This window comes from Papio anubis, chromosome 15 (genome assembly GCF_008728515.1).
Source record: "Papio anubis isolate 15944 chromosome 15, Panubis1.0, whole genome shotgun sequence".
NCBI classification, from domain to species: Eukaryota; Metazoa; Chordata; class Mammalia; order Primates; family Cercopithecidae; genus Papio; species Papio anubis.
The window spans coordinates 44,264,953-44,282,215 of record NC_044990.1 but is presented as its reverse complement, the minus strand read 5'-3'; the positions used below and the strand labels follow the sequence as shown (position 1 = coordinate 44,282,215).

The window sequence follows — 17,263 nt, the reverse complement described above, 5'->3', positions numbered from 1 at the left end:
AAGGATCTAGAACTAGATGTACCATATGACCCATCCATCCCATTACTGGGTATTCAAAGGATTATAAATCATGCTGCTATAAAGACACATGCACATGTATGTTTATTGCGGCACTATTCACAATAGCAAAGACTTGAATCAACCCGTCCATCAGTGACAGACTGATTAAGATAATGTGGCACATATACACCACATGGAATACCATGCAGCCATAAAAAAAGATGAGTTTGTCCCTTTGTGGGGCCATGGATGCAACTGGAAACCACCATCATTCTTAGCAAACTATCACAAGAACAGAAAACCAAACAATCGTGATGTTCTCACTCATATGTGGAAGTGAACAATGAGATCACTTGGACTCGAGAAGGGAAACATCACACACCGGGGCCTATCATGGGGAGCGGGAGGGGGAGGGATTGCACAGAGTTATACCTGATGTGTAAATGACGAGTAGATGGGTGCTGACGAGTTGATGGTGCAGCACAGCAACATGGCACAAGTATATATATGTAACAAACCTGCACGTTATGCACATGTACCCTAGACCTTAAAGTATAATAATAATAAAAAATAAAATAAATTTAAAAAAGGAATTACATATCTTAACATACTTTACAGCATGAAATCAAAAAGACATATTGACTACGATTTATAAATTCAGCATAAAGTTTTTCTTCCAATGAATACAAAACTAGATTAGTTATTTTATAATGTTCCATGCTGCAAAATGCCCCAGTGTTTGTTAAATATATAAAGCACATTTCAAAAAATTTTACTAAAATATTAAAGACAATAGAATATTTCATTTTCACTAGCTCACTTTTCATCAACTCACAAGGATACTGTAAGTTTTATATTTTTTATTTTGACTCATTATCTTAGTAATTGGCTTGCATATTACCTATAGGTAAAAGGCAGCATTGCTTGTAAGTTGATTGTGCCCATCAGCATTAATGGTGAATGATGACAAAGGAATTTGGAATTATGTTTAGACCATTTATGTCTTCACAGTTTGGATTATAATTTGTAAGGTTATCTTGAAGAACGTGTAATGATCTTATACCACGTGAATCTCAAATTAGCAAAAACAAAATTTTTCCACATTTGCTTTTGAGTTTTATATTACAAGTTATTTTGTTTCTTCATTCTCTGCTGTCTTGAATAGATTCTTTTGAATCCTCCATAGCTCTTTGTAGATTCTAGACACATCTCACCCTCCTCTTACCCCTTCAGGCCTAGGGGTAATGATAGTTTCCTACTTTCTTAGGTCCTTGTCTCCCTTACTAAATCCTTATTAGTTTAATTTCACCATCCCACATGCCATAAAACGTCCTTCAATAAACTCTTTTGGATTAATATCTTTCAGTGCCATTTCTTTTATGCCAGCACACTGAAAGATGCTCAAGCCATGTCACCTCACAGGGAGGAGTCATGCTTTCACATTGTGATTTCATAAATGCATCAAAGCCTTGTCTACCACAGAGTCAAATTCATCTGCCACTGTGCTTCAAGAACCCATGCATTTGGATTAAAGCAAATTTTATAAGGCTCTTTGCTATGGTTTGGCTCTGAGTCCCCACCCAAATCTCATCTCAAATTGTAATCCTCACGTGTCGAGGAAGGAAGGAAAGTGATTGGTTCATGGGGCAGTTTTCCCCATGCTGTTGCCATGATAGTGAGTTTTCAAGAGATTTCATGGTTTCATAAGTGTTTGACATTTCCTCCTACACACACTTTCTCTCTCCTGCCGCCTTGTGAAGGAGGTCCTTGCTTCCCTTTGTCTTCCACCATGATGGGAGTTTCCTGAGACCTCCCAGCCATGCAGATCTGTGAGTCAATTAAACTTCTTTCCTTTATAAATTACCCAGTCTCGGGCAGTTCTTTATATCAGTGTGAAAACAGACTAATACACTCTTCCTGAAGTGTAGATATCCTTCCAGAGAATGATGGCCTTTTGGTCAATAACACTGTAATATTAATAAACTTATCAGATAAGTCACCACCAGTTATTATATCAAGAAGATGGGTAATTTTAATAGGACAGTTTGGAAAATAATAATAACATATTTAATTGTTAAGGGAAAGCAAATCTAGATGGAAAGCAAATGTGATTAACCATAACTTTTCAGAAGAAATTATTGGAAACAACCCAGAACATGCAAAAAGATAACCCTTCAGAAGACAAGGTCTATTTGTGCACCAAGACTGTTTTCTTCTAGATACAGGACTTCATGGAAATTTCTCCTTCTGCCTCCACTTTGTTCCCTTACATTAACTAAGACATTTTATTCTGGGGGTAATGCAGGCTTTCCTAAAATTTTGAATGCAAATTTCATCTTCATATTGAGAGATTTTTTAAAGATTATTGAAAAGCATATTGATGTGGCAACAAAATTTTTACATTTCAGAAACATGATAAATGATTCATGCCTTATATAAAAGTGTGATGACAATGGTTTGTCTGTGATAAATATCGCAACATTGTATCTATTGAATATTTGGGACTGATCCTCAAACTACTAATAAAATAGTAACTAAAGTATAAGAGACACAATTTCTCTTCTTTTGTCAAAAAATAGCAGTTGATGATTGGCAATAAACAGAGCAGAAACGATTGCAGGAAAATCTCTGCAAAATGTATATAGATATTATAAAATTCAAATGCAATATTTATTATTTTAAGAGAGAAATTTACCTTTCAAGAACCCATATTAATGAAGTAATTTCCCTGGATTTGCAAGGTGTGTTCAGAGATAAACATACATTTTAGATTGAAAAACGTAATCCTCCTATGTATCACCCTGAGAGGGCAAGATTTCTCTCTACAAACTCTATTTTACAGGCCATTTTCAATAATGGAGTAATGGCATTTTCAACAGTTCCCTTAGGAGATTCTTTCAAAATGTAACATTTTATTTCTTCCCATTTTAGAGTAGTTCTTCTTTATATACAGCTGAGTTTAAGCAATGTATTTCACAATGGTATTCTATAGGTACACTAAAATGACATATTAGCCTTTTAAAAAGTCACCTTTTCCCCCTAAACTTTGTGAAAAGTAATTGCATCCCTTATCATTGTAAGCCAATATAGTTATAGAAAATCTAAACTACTTTTAAGTTTTCAATAAATTTGCTAATCATCTTTTTTTCTTAAATATCCTCCCACTTCCTTGAATATACCTGTTTCAAAGGACTAAATTCTGCACTGTTATCTACATCACATTAGAGCTCTGTCTCAGAATAATTACTAATAATTATATTAGTGTCTTTAGGCTTTAAGGAAATGTTTTGTTATGTATCCTGTGAATCTGGATTTCTGAAGACATCTAAAAGCGCTGATGGTTAAAGGAATTATGATTAAATGGATAGGTGGGATACAAGGAACAACCTAATTATATTTTACTTTGGGGATTTCCCAGTTCCTTTAACTCTAAAATAGCTGGGATATAAGTGATCTGAATGCAGCTATTTTGCCTTTGTTAATTTCATTTGGACATTTCCAAATATTATTAAAAATATTATGCTATAAATTCTTACCAAAGTTTCTCATGTACAGGTTAGAGGTGTCCCTGTTATTTACTATTTTCTTGATGAAAATTATTTGCCACATAATGTCTTACATGCAGTTTCTTTGTTGGCTCACCAATCTAAGGCTCAGCACGAACTTTTTTTTTTTCTTCAAATATATCTAGTAATTATCTGCCATGTGCCAGGCCATAGTAAGAGATGTTGTTTCATAGCTACATAGATGTATGAAAAAGCAAAGTATGTGACATCATTGTGCTTATATTCTAGTGTGAGAGATAGACCATTAACAAATAAATATATTGTGAGAGGTAGTGATGAGTGCTATCAAGAAAAACAAAGCTAGAGGGCTGGACAGTGGCTGGCACCTGTAGTCCCAGCACTTTGGGTGGCCAAGGAGGTTGGATTAATTGAGATCAGGAGGTCGGGGCCAGTCTGGCCAACATGGCAAAACCCCCTCTCTACTAAAAATACAAAAATTAGCCAGTGATTGCACATGCCTGTTGTGCAAGACCAAGTGATTACATGCACTCACATGAGTGAAGTGCAGATAAAGTGCTCTGAGCATTCTAACATTTCGGGATCTGACAAGGGTGTGGTACCCATCAAAGGACACTGAACAGGAAGGCAAGTGATGGATTAGGAAACTAGGAGAATGTGACTTGGGGGATTAGGAGAATTGGCAAACCTACCGATTTAGAATTTGTTGATGAGAACAATTTATGTGCTTAAAACTCTCTGGTGAACTCTAATACAAGACGATGCCTGAAAATGTTATTAATTTAGACCACTAGGAAAGGAGCGAATGCAGACAGGTAAGTTCTAAATGTCTTGCATCTCAAAGTGTGATTCTTGAACACCATCAGCAAAATCACTTAAGGAACTGTTAGAAATGCAGGAACTCAGGACCCGATCAGATTTACTGAATTGGAATCTGCATTTTAATGATTTTCCTAGGTGACTCATATACATATTAACATTTGAGAAGCACTAAGCTGTGATATGTTAATTTAAAGTGATGGTAAGACAATCCAGGTGTAAATACACACATATACACCTACAGATCACATGGACCATATCTGATGTTTTATTCCATTTAAAATACAATCTTTCAGACATATTTTAAAGTATACAAATTATTATGTCTTTAAATCCTTATTAATTTAGCAAAGTATTTTCCCCCATTTGTCCAATGCTTAAAATCACTTGGGGCAAGTCTCTATCGCCTCTGATGATTGTGAGAAGTAGAAACTCTAACCCAGAGACTAGGAAAGAAAAATGTTGAAGTTGTATTATTAGTGTCCTGGGTAAAAACTGTCAGAGACCACAGGCATGAAAATGAACATCATCAGTTTTTCCTGTTCTCATGTGATTAAATATCCCTGCAATATAGGAAACAGTGGAGTTGTATAAAGGCAAATTGCTTCATAACATTGTGTGCTACCATTGTATATTACCTGTATTCAGGCCAGCAATTGCAACATTTTTTAAAGGGGACAAAATGTGATGTAAGTGGCTTATTTTTCACTTGGACTACAGTCTGAAAATTAATCTCTAAAGTATTACTTCACTGCTTAACACCTTAGATCTGCACTTTAAAATGTGTTTCACATCAAATAAGATTTACCAAGTTTGTCTGAGAAACAATGCAAATTGCAAGAAATGGAGAGTAATTCAGGAGATAGCAGTATATGAATGAATTTTTGAAACAAAAAACATGAAATACTAATACAAGAAATGAACTATAGAAGAAAGTAAATATGATCTGCAATAAAGTAAATACAATGTTTCACATCAAGCAATTTGGTTGAAAATTGAAAGTTAGTTTGAATAATGAAGGTCTGTCTCTTTGGACTATTGTCATTCAATGAATTGCAATGTAAAATACTAACAGAGAACACATAAAATCATCAGAGAAGCTTTTCTTTACAGCAATTAGCTTTAGCAGATGAGAAAAAGGCAGCTGATTTTCATGCCCTGCAGAAGAAGGCTGAAGATGTACAAGGAAGTGCTCTTCATTCTTTGTGAGCCCTAAAGTCTGTTCAAATAGCAATATCCTCTCTGGCCGGGAATCCGCTGCTTGGCATGGCCATGTGTTATTGTATTTGGACTGTCTCCATCTGCAAATGTTGACTTTTCATCTGTGACCAAGGAAGAAATCTGTATGAGAAACGTGTAAAACGTTTAATCCTTGTTTACTTGTTAACCAGAGGTTTTGTCAAATCCTGGTGGTGTGGATTCACATGTGTTTGTTTCTCAAGGTTACTGTAGATGCATTCACAAATGCAGATCTAACTCTGATAGAGCCACTATATTTTTATTTAGATTTTAAAATGTAGTTATTCACAATATAATTTCACACTCAAAAATCTAAATGTGACCTCAGTACTAGAGTAATTTTTTTTTTTTTTTTTTTTTTTGAGACAGAGTCACACTCTATCTCCCAGGCTAGAGTGCAGTGTTGCAATCACCACTCACTGCAGCCTCAGTCTCTCAGCTCAAGCAATATTTCCACCTTAGTTCCCCTGAGTTGCTGGCACCACAGGCGCATACCACCATGCCTGGCTAATGTTTGAATTTTTTATAGAGCTAGTGTTTCACCATATTGTCCACGCTTTTCTCGAAGTGCTGGGATTACAGGCATGAGCCACCATGCCTATCCTAATCTATCTGAACAATAGATTTATCATTTCTTTGCTCTCTTTTGGGCTTTTTTTTTTACTGAAATGAAGTAGCATTGAAAAGTTTGATTATCACGTTATATCAATGACAAACCACAATGATATTTAATTAAGGAATAAAAGAATGTATAGAGGGCATGCATCAAAATCGAGCCTTTTTATCCTCTCAATTTATAGATAAGAGACTGGGAGCTACGGAGTCTATGCTTACTTTCTCAAAGTCCATAGCAATTCATCATTCAACTAGTGCTAAAATCTATTTATTTGTTTGTCTGTCTATAATGATCTTGTGTCTTGAGATTTTCCTATTGATTCTGACTTTAGATATTCTATACAATAGTCTTTTGAATTTAACATAAGCTAAATCAGAAATTATTGAATAAATGAATGGAAAGCATTTCTCCCCAAAGTACACACAAATTTGTCACATTTACCTTTGGATTTGAACTGCTCGCATAACTATTGTATATGATTTCATATAAAATCTGAATACAATGGCAATGAGATTCACACCCTCTGACTGGTTTTCTGAACAACAAGAGCAGAGTAATAACTAAACAACTATTTGTTATTGTATGGCATTCATTTAAAAGTATTGATTGGGCATAGAATAAAGTGGGCATAGAATAAAATGGTCTGAAATAGTAATACAGTCTCCAAAGGGCACAAGGGCAGCGATGAACTATTTCCTGGTTTTCATGCCAACTTTCATATTTGAAATTAATTTTACCATGTTTAGATTTGAGTCAAATTAATGGATTTTATTTTTAATAGCAACTGTTCAATAAATATAGAATGTAGGACAGAATAGTGGATATTAGGGTGTCTATCAAGTAAACTTGCCTCTGACATTTCTTTCAGGTCCCTCCAGATTTACATAAACCTATAGTTTCAGCTTTCTATTCAAGGTAATCCACAAAAAAAATGTTATGTGGGTACACATTGTCTCAAAAAAAATAAACAAATAACATGCACACTATCTGGGGAAATTCACCTCCCATATTTCATGTAGGTTCTTTTCTATTTCCCTAAATGTTGGCTGGTCCAAGAAATAAGGGGAAAGAGTACAAAAGAGAGAAATTTTAAAGCTGAGTGTCTGGGGGAGACGTCACACATCGGCAGGTGCCGTGATGCTCCCTGAGCCATAAAACCAGCAAGTTTTTATTAGTGATTTTTAAAAGGGGAGGGAGTGTATGAATAGGGTGTGGGTCACAGAGATCACATACTTCACAAGGTAATAAAATATCACAAAGCAAATGGAGTCAGGGTGAGATCACAGACCACAGGATGGAGGGAAATTAAAATTTCTAATGAAGTTTTGGGCACGCATTGTCATTGATAACATCTTATCAGGAGACAGGGTCTGAGAGCAGACAACCGGTCTGACCAAAATTTATTAGGTGGGAATTTCCTCATCCTAATAAGCCTGGGAGCGCTACAGGAGACCAGGGCTTATTTCATCCCTTTGTCTTCTACTGTAAAAGACAGCCACCCCCAAAGCAGCCATTTTAGAGTCCTACCCTCAGGGGCACATTCTCTTTCTCAGGGATGTTCCTTGCTAAGAAAAAGAATTCAGTGATATTTCTCCTATTTGCTTTTGAAAGAAGAGAAATATGGCTCTGTTCTGCCTGGCTCATCGGCAGTCAGAGTTTAAAGTTATCTTCCTTGTTCCCTGAACATTGCTGTTATCCTGTTCTTTTTACAATGTGCCCAAATTTCATATTGTTCAAACACACATGCTCTACAAACAATTTGTGCAGTTAATGCAATCATCACAGGGTCCCGAGGCGACATACATCCTCAGCTTACAAAGAGGATGGGATTAAGGGATTAAAGTAAAGACAGGCATAGGAAATCACAAGGGTATTGATTGGGGAAGTGATGAGTGTCCATGTAATCTTCACAATCTATGTTCAGAGATCGCAGTAAAGACAGACATAAGAAATTATAAAAGTATTAATTTGGGGGACTAATAAATGTCCATGAAATCTTCACAATTTATGTTCTTCTGCCATGGCTTCAGCTGGTCCACCTGTTCGGGGTCCCTGACTTCCCGCAACAACACAGAGAGAGAGAGAAATAAATTGAGTGATAAAATGAGCTAGTAAAAATACTAAATTTTGTTGTGTTAGTATTCTGGAGACACTAAAATTAACTTCAAATGAATGAATGAGAATATTTTTTTCCCTGAAATTTTATTATAGAAATATTGGTTAAGGCAAGGAGCAAGTATGAAGATTAAGATTTTGCTGAGCATATTAATAGCTGTAAGTACAAAGCAAAATTACAGAGTAAAAGTTTACATAAAAAGGAAATTTCTTTAAAACATCACTATGCCTAAATATCAGGGAAATTGCTTTAGCAAATCCAAATCAGTGGAATGCATCTTTCACATTAAAGTGTTTGGGGTGCACAAGTCTTTGCACAATAGACACCCATGATAGTATAAAGGAGAAGTACAGCAAAATTGGAACTTACGAACAAACGTTTTACACAAAAATAGCAATATATGTTCTTACTACAGAAATAATATTATAACGTGACAGTCAGATGTGTATTGAATGGAAGAGGAATTTGCCTATAATAAAAATTGAACAAAATGAAAAACAGAGTGAGATGTGATGAATTTGATCCTAAATCATATGAAAATGACTTGTTTATTTTACAAATCAATTTTGGCAGTCTGTTTAAACTTATTTTACCTACCAGTAAAAATTATAAGAAAAATTTATTAATAGAAAAGATCAAAATTTCATACAGTATGAAAACTAGCCAGGAATATAAAAAGTCCCATAGTTTTTTTTTAAAAAATGCCAGTTTCTAGCTTTGGTATTAAAGGGTTTCAAATAATGAGATTGAAATGTAGGTGGTCAACAGGCCAGAAGCTACTCCTTAATTACAGCAGTGAATTAATGAAGTAACTGTTCTGCTTCCAGTTATAGTAAAATGACATCAAAAACCACTGCAGTATCCTACTACTTAAGTATAGGTGGAGTTCCATTAACTTGGATTGTTTTACATTTTAAACTTGTATCTTTTAAAGTTAGTAATTCAGGCACCTTTCTGAGAGCTGCTAATGCCTAAAACTTTGAAAAATATTTTATTTGTTTTTTAACAAGAAGGTGAGTAGTGTGAAGATGAACTTTGAGACCTGACCTAAACATTATCTGAAACAACTTTCCAGAAGCTTTTCATTATGTGCTTTTGTCTTTGCTTTCAAAATTTAAATGCAGAGACAGATGGCTTGCACAGTGTTATCTGCACTTGCGATTTTACACATACCCTAACCACAGATAACCAAACTCAGACATTGAGATTGTGCAAAGCAACAAAGAATTTGAGTTAAAAAAATGAATAAATGTTTCAGTGTTTAAAAAATTTATGATAGATGATTTTAATTATTTTAAAAGAAAGGAAATAAACTGGTGTAATGATAAAATTATAGGAAGTATTTATAAGTAGTTTGGAATTCTGATCAGGATTCTACACATATATTTTATGACATAGCACAAATAGTACATTATAAAATTTATGAAAAAAATAGAGAAACAATAAAAAACACATATGCACATGATTACACATGCACAAACACACCACACTCACACACAAACAAAAGCTCAAAACATCTAATAAGAATCCAGTACAATGATACCTATGATGCATGTTAGGTTTCAATAAATATTTGAGAGACTGTATGAATGAAAAACAAATATTATTCATCAATTAATACAGTTACGTAAAGTAATAATAAAAATATATCAAAGAAAAAGGATTATAGTTTAGTGCATATAATTTATGCAGTATTAGCAAACATCTGAGATTTAAAATGCTATATATTGATGGAGAACTATAGATTACATTTGACCATATTTTGGAAAATTTCAGTATTTGACAACATTTTTAAAACAATGTTTTTCTCCTTTTTAAAAGCATAAAAAACTCAGTACTTCTAAAATGAGAAAAATGAGTTAGAAACTAGGGAGTTATTAGCATATATCAGATTATAAACATGTATGGGGCAGGGACTGACTTAGGAGACCATTAGAATGAATGTATTCCCTTTAATAATTCATCACAGAATTTTGAAAAAATACTTACTTTTTCTTTTTACCAATTTACAACACTGACTTTAAGGAGGAAAACACGGAAGCATTGCTATTTTCCCAAGATAAAACTCACTGGGCTTTTGTTTTTTGTTTTGTTTTGTTTTGTCCTTAATATCACAGCAATCACTGGGAATTACATAGAGGCCCAAAGAAAAAAATTAAACTTTTTCTTATTTAATGTCTTGTCCCAAAATAAAAACTTACCAAAACATAAAGTAAGTACCCTATAAATACATATACCTACCATGTAACAGAAAAATTAAAAATAAAAATTTTTAAAGCATAAAGCAAATTATATTTTCCAACAATACAGCTCATACTATAATGACACTCAGCAGATAAGTAGATTGTTGATGGATTGATTGATGTATATACGTTTTATTTTGTTTTATTGTTTGCTGTCTTGGCTCAGTTTTGAGCCCCTGTCTAGAGACTGGTCAGTTTCCCCCTTTTGAGCAGCTAAATCCATATTCCTCTACTTCTCTTCTAGTGATCTCACACTTCTGAGTCACTAAGCAACCTCCCTAAGCAAATGCTTTGATATTAGATAATTTGACATTGCTGTTTTGACCTGGTTCTTGAGAAATTACTCAAATTAGCCAGTCCTCAGAGAGCCCTAAAACCCTAGCTAACCCTAGTCAGTTTTTCATACATAAACTGTCCCCTAGAGCTCCAGTTTGTTGTTACCTTATTCCCAGATTTAGTCCCTTGTATGGCTCTGCCTGACAGGCTTCTCCCATTTAGAGCTCTAACAAAAAACTTCTGCCTTTCATCTAGAGTCCCACTGTGTGTGGCTGGCCTGAGGATAGATCTTTAAAATTTTTACAGCAACCAGTTATCTGAAAGACTTACTTATAAATCTACAAAACTTCTATAAATTTATTTATAGACTTTATCAAAATCCTTCAAGTCTACTTACAGGAATGAATCATGGGAAGTACAATGCACAAAGAACAATTAATATTATTTAATGAAAACAAACTCATGTTTTGCAAGTTAAAGATTTTGTGCATAAAAATTTTAACTGTAAATGTCTTAATGTCAATTACGTAAAAAAAGTCTAAAGAAATTGAAGAAGAAATGATGTACCTTGAAACAAAGTCTGTTGGTTAAGTCATAAAGAGAAAAACCTTCCCAGAACAGTTAATGGCCCTCAGCTCATTTTAATGACACTTTTACTTCCCTCTCAGATCACTGCTCTTAAGCCAATTATTTGTTTCCCAGAATAGCTCCCAGCTCCATGAGGACAGTGTTGACATCTGTTTTTGTCAAGGCTGTAGCTCTGGTGCCGATCACAGTGCCAGCACATAGTACATGCTCAGTAAATGTTTCTGGAATAAATATATGTTATTCGTTGTAAATATTTCTTAAAAGGATAAATTCTATTTGTTAAAATGTGTCACTCAATGCTGAAAATCTAAGGTATACATATTCTTATAAACACACACACACAACACATTCTCAATCTTTAGGTGATATGTCTTAAATTAATAAGATGGCAGGGTGTGTTGCATAAGGCTAATTTTAAAATAGCCTTGCACATCCTCTCATTTCTGATGAGCTTAATAAAACCCTGATGTGGTGACATTTCTGAGGTAGCTGGTAATTTTTTTCCCTTTGGAGATTTTAACAATAAAAAACTTATTAATGATGCTGGAAATGTAAAGATTAAAAGTTTGCTTATAGGCTTCAAGGTATGTTACACATCAAATTGGTGATTAACTCCATTGATGTTTAGAAAGGAGTAAATATATTTAACAGATAAGTTAAATTATTCATTTATAAACTGTCACAAAGTATTACTAGGCAAAGGAATTTGCTGTTGAGGAAGCATTTGGTGTAAGATTTGTGAAATCAGCACCTTCTATTATAATTACTTTAGGTCTGCCTTTAAGCAGGGGATATCTTTAATAATCCTCAGAACATTTTCAACCTCATAAAAGTTTAATTAACAATTAACATTGTTCGTAGAGCACTACTATTGTTTAGCACTATGAGGAATCAGAAGACCGATGTGCCGGTTTTTTTTTTTTTTTTTCCCCATCAATTTTCAATCTAGTTGGGAGGAAGTTAAAATCGAAACTTGCAAATGTACCGAACCCCCTCCAAAAGACAAAAATGGAATTAAGGTAAGAGTTGAGGGAGCTCAAGTAGGAAATTTGTTATTCATCAATAAAGAAAGTTCTGTGGAAATCAAGGTGCATATGAAGCATGAATTGGTACAGTTATGGAAGCTTGCTTTTGGTGTGTGGGACATAAACTGACCCTTGAAGAGATCAGTAATTAAATGAAAACAGGCCTGGCAAAAAACATCTTCTAAGCCTGTGATCCTAATGCAGGGAGCATGGATTGGTTTAAGCAAAATGTGTTAGCTCTGTGAATGCAGTCACTGAGTACACCTAAGGGAGTCTAGAAGTGAGAAATTAGTTTGAACTTTTAAAATGTGGCCAGATTGTAGAGGGCAAAGAAAGGCTCATAGAGAAGTTTAAATTAAATATCCAGAAAAAGTAAGTAATCATTGGAGGTATGTGAGAGGAAAAGTTTTAAGTAATGAATATGTGTTTAAACAAAATAAAACTGTTTGCTTTTGAGGGGATTGGGAATATGGTTCAGATGGGAAGTAATTTTAAGGTTATTCTAAAAAGAAGACTTTTAGATATAAAAAAAAAATCGCTGAAGTTTGAGTTTATATGAAATAGTGCATTTCAGCCACTTTTTTCACATCTAGTATCTGTTCTGTTTTTAAACAAGTTTTTTTTTTTTTTATTTCAATAGCTTTTCAGGTACAAGTGGTTTTTGGTTACGTGGATGATTATATAGTGGTGCGGTCTGAGATTTTAGTGCACCCATCACCCTAGTAGTATGCATCATACCCAGGAAAGGTACATTCAGTATCTATTTTGATATTGCCTGTGGTTTGCTGTCTCTGGTGTTTGCCATCAACTGTTGCCTGTCTCAGTGGGAATTTTTTTTTTCACATGCAAGAAATAATTAGAATATTATTAAGGCAAATAGAAAGCTCACAATTATTGGACATTTAAAAATATTAGTTGTGCTAACTTGGATTTTATCAAAGACCTACATTCCAATTATTGAGCGATTTAAATTGATGAGTAAGCAAACTTGCAGGTATGTTTTCTTTACTTTATTTTCTGCTTTTTTTTCTGATGACTCTCTGCTTTTGAAAATGCTTTATGCCTCAGGCATTCTTGCCTATCCACTTAACTTCATTCGTAAAATCAATTCCTAATTTCCAAGCTATCATTTATCTATCACGTGGCTGTTTAATCAAGGGGGGTAAGACAACAGCAACAAAGAAACCCAATTTATTTCTTAACCATTTGGCTTATGTTGTTTTTTAGTAAAGGGCTGATTTCTATTTTAAACAATCATAAAATAGTTTACTTTTTAAATCCTGGTTTAAATGTATGTTCTAACCTGCTGGTAAAAAAGTAGAAGATAAATTCTGTGATCACTTTCTTTCCCCTGAATGTTAGACTCCATGTGATTCAATTTGTAATTTAGCTTCAGTTTTATACCTTAGAAATTTAGAAAATAGTTAAGCTCAGAGGAACCAAACACTATCCGGATGCAAATGGCTTCTTCTTTACTTGGATTTCAGAATGTTTGCAGCTGACCAGGTGTATCATTAGTAAGATACAATAGCTATTCTTCAAAATGAGTATTTCACTTTTCAAAAATGTGGCAAGATATTTTCATATAAAAATAATGTGTTTATGTAGAAAAAAACAATATTTTATATAACCATTTAGAGTATTTATTTTTAATGATGCTATGTTTCAAGTGGTAATTTTGCTTTTTAACTTAGTGGAGTTGTATTATTTATATATTCTTTAATATTGCACATAAAATTATTCTACTTTTTATAATTTATCATAAATATGAGTTTATTTCTGGGATTTCTTAGAACATAAATCAGTAATAATCTATATGCCTTTATCAAAGACTTGATAAAAAATGATACATCATGGTTATATCTGTTCACCCATCTCTGTCTTTTTATCTATCTAGCCGTGTCTTTGGATCTAAATAACTAAATAAAGGATTAAGAAGGAAAATATTAATAGATCAATCTTACCTCCATAACAAATTTGATTCCTTTTGTGTTAATCTTTAAAAGATGGAGAAATATATCTTTGAGTTGCTTGACTTGACTCAAAGATATGCTTGACTTTATGAAAAAATAAGATCACTAATAACATACTTTTTCTCTAAGAGATAATTTTAATTGAAAATCTTAACCACTTTCTTTTCTTATATTCTCCCTCTTGTCTTCTGCAGATGGGCCTCTGGGTCCCCGAGGATTAGCTGAAGCTACAGAGATGTGCACTCAAGAGTGCTTGGTTTTGGGTCACTCTGATAATTGCTGGATGCCTCCTGGCTTGGGTCCATATCAACACCCCAAATCTCCTCTCTCAACCTTTGTACCCCAGAAAGAATGGGTGAAGAAGGACAAGCTTGTGAATGGGCACACCCTGACCAGGGCCTGGAAAGAAGACAGCAACAGGAACCAGTTCAATGACCGTAAGCAGTATGGCTCCAACGAAGGCCATTTCAACAATGGCAGCCACATGACAGACATTCCTCTGGCAAATCTGAAGTCTTATAAGCAAGCAGGAGGTGCTATTGAGAGTCCTAAGGAGCACCAACTCTAAGAAAAGGCTATATGGGACCTAATAACTTTAATCTAAATAGACATGCTAATACCGTGTGTGTCAGAGCTTTATGTATTCAATAGATCTCTACAACTATGCCCCTTCTAGCAGGGATACTTATAACTTTGTGTTAGCACCATGGAGAATACAATATTTTGCAACATATGAGAGAAGATAGTTCTAGTCATGCAATCTTGTTTACTAGAATTGATTAAACTCTCCAGAGAGCTCTCCATTGTGCAAAATTTTTTTTATTATTGCATTTTATTTTGACCCTGGACTGCTGCTATGAACAATAGAATATGCATTTGGAAAGTAAGAAAGTTTCATAGATTAGAGTGACTGAAAAACATACCCAGTTAAAAAATTGTGCTTTTTTGTTTTTTTTGTCATTGATTTGTGCTGGGACCGCTATACTTGACATTATACTGCAAACAAAACTTAAAGAGATAAGCATTAAACCTATCGTGCTGTTAACAACGTTAGTGGACACTTGTAAGTCAATCAGTGTTAAAGTATTTGTAAATAGAAGCAAGCTATTATTAACAACTTTTGTGTACTTATAATGTTCACCTAAAAATGTTGTAGCATAATTCTGTGTTTTATGGTTGCTTCTGTCCTTTTTATTTATCTCTTTGTTGTTATTTTCGTTGTTTCTTTTAGTGAGGTGTTTCTGCGTTAGTAGTCTGTCTTGACACACATTGTTCAAAGAATCTCAAACACTTGTGTTTAAAAAAGGTTCTGAAATCTTGCTTCTTGTATGATAGCTTATGATGCTGGAATTCTGTAAACAATAAAGATGAAAGAAAAAATGATAACTATACAAAAAAGGGCTTCTGCAAAAGCTTGGAAATTCAGAACCTATTTTTTACATCCTTGTTTTCAAAGTAGGCAAAAGCAAAATCATCTAATTAGTACCATTAAGTGAGAGAGTAATGGAAAAGTGTTATCCATCAAAAGTGATATAATATCCTGTACTTGTCACTCATGCAAAACTAATGTATCAAAATTAGCATATATGGAAGAAAAATCACTATTCTAAAATAGTTTCAATTGGGCAAATGTGTGTCTACAACTTTGTTGAAATGGCAGAGTTTGTGTTGATCCTCATATACAATAATGTTGTTGTAACACAAGTGTTATTAGACCATAGCCACAAAATATTTAATGTGTTGTGCCTTCATGATGTAACAGAACATTCTCCAGGTAGGGTAGTTGGGGGAAATAAAGGGATAAATCTCTAATTATTGCTGTTTAACTGTTTGTTATCATAGTTGGTCAATGCCTGGCAGGTACCAGCATATTGTCACTTAGGTCAAACCAACAAAGTGACAACTAATGTTAATAAGATCTCAGTTGCACGTGCAAACAAATCCAAATTCGAACATTCTTAGGAGGTTTTTGTTAAGGCATGACAGATGATTTAAACAAATAAATAGCATGCAACAAAATGTCTTTATTGAAAGAAGTGGAAGTTATCTTAATACCACGGTTCACCATCAATTTAAAAGTAAAAAAAACAAAAAAAAAACCCAAAAAATTTAAAAAAAAAAGGTTTGCTAATCTGATAGTTAATTTGTTCTTACCAAAAAATAAAATTACTTTGTAAATAGCAGTTCACATTTTTCCACAGTATAATGGAAAATAATGGGTAGGGGTGCATTGCTTATTGAAGTACATTTTTGTCGGTTTGTGAGGGGTGTTTGATGATTTTGACAGAATAAATATCTAAACAATTATCCTTGTTACTGCTTTGCCAGTTCTACGTTATTTACAATTATTCAGCTCTTGCAATAAATGTTCTGAATTCCTGATTGTAGTGTGTTAATTTTTAGTCAACATCCAAATTGGTTATTTATACTTCTAATTGTTGGGTAAATATATATGGATAAAATTTAACTTTTATTTAGAAATTAAGGAAGATTCATTAGGATTTAGTACCTATTCTTTGAAAATGTGAGTACCATGATAAGTGTTCAATTACCCTAATGGTCTTCAAAACTATTTTTTAGGGAAATTCACGGAGAAAGTTCACTCACTTTCTGGTCAAGATTCATGCAAGTTTCATCAAAGTGAAATCCCAAATCAGAAACTTTGCTGGTAGCACTAGTGAGGTTATTTTTTGATTCTTTGTCTCTTTAATAAGACTTCATGGAATAAACTGTCACTTATGTCATCATTGACCAAGGCAGAAGATCATTCTGGGATTATGGATTGAAACCCAGAGACAAACTTCATCTGTATTTCTTTCAGTTTAGGAAAATAGGCACAGAAAG

At 33.8% G+C, this 17,263-nt stretch overlaps 1 protein-coding gene across 6 annotated transcripts in view; it reads left to right on the top strand.

The window, feature by feature from the left end:
• Nucleotides 1-16,801, top strand: part of PCDH9 (protocadherin 9) — a 957,408-nt gene extending 940,607 nt beyond the window's left edge. For all 6 annotated transcript variants that reach the window (XM_017951290.3, XM_017951287.3, XM_017951289.3 and 3 more), the window contains one exon: nt 14,614-16,801. In XM_017951290.3, coding sequence (XP_017806779.1) covers nt 14,614-14,987 — 374 coding nt within the window. In that variant the 3' untranslated portion in view covers nt 14,988-16,801. The remainder of the gene's footprint in view (nt 1-14,613) is intronic.
• The last annotated feature ends 462 nt before the right edge of the window (nt 16,802-17,263 follow it).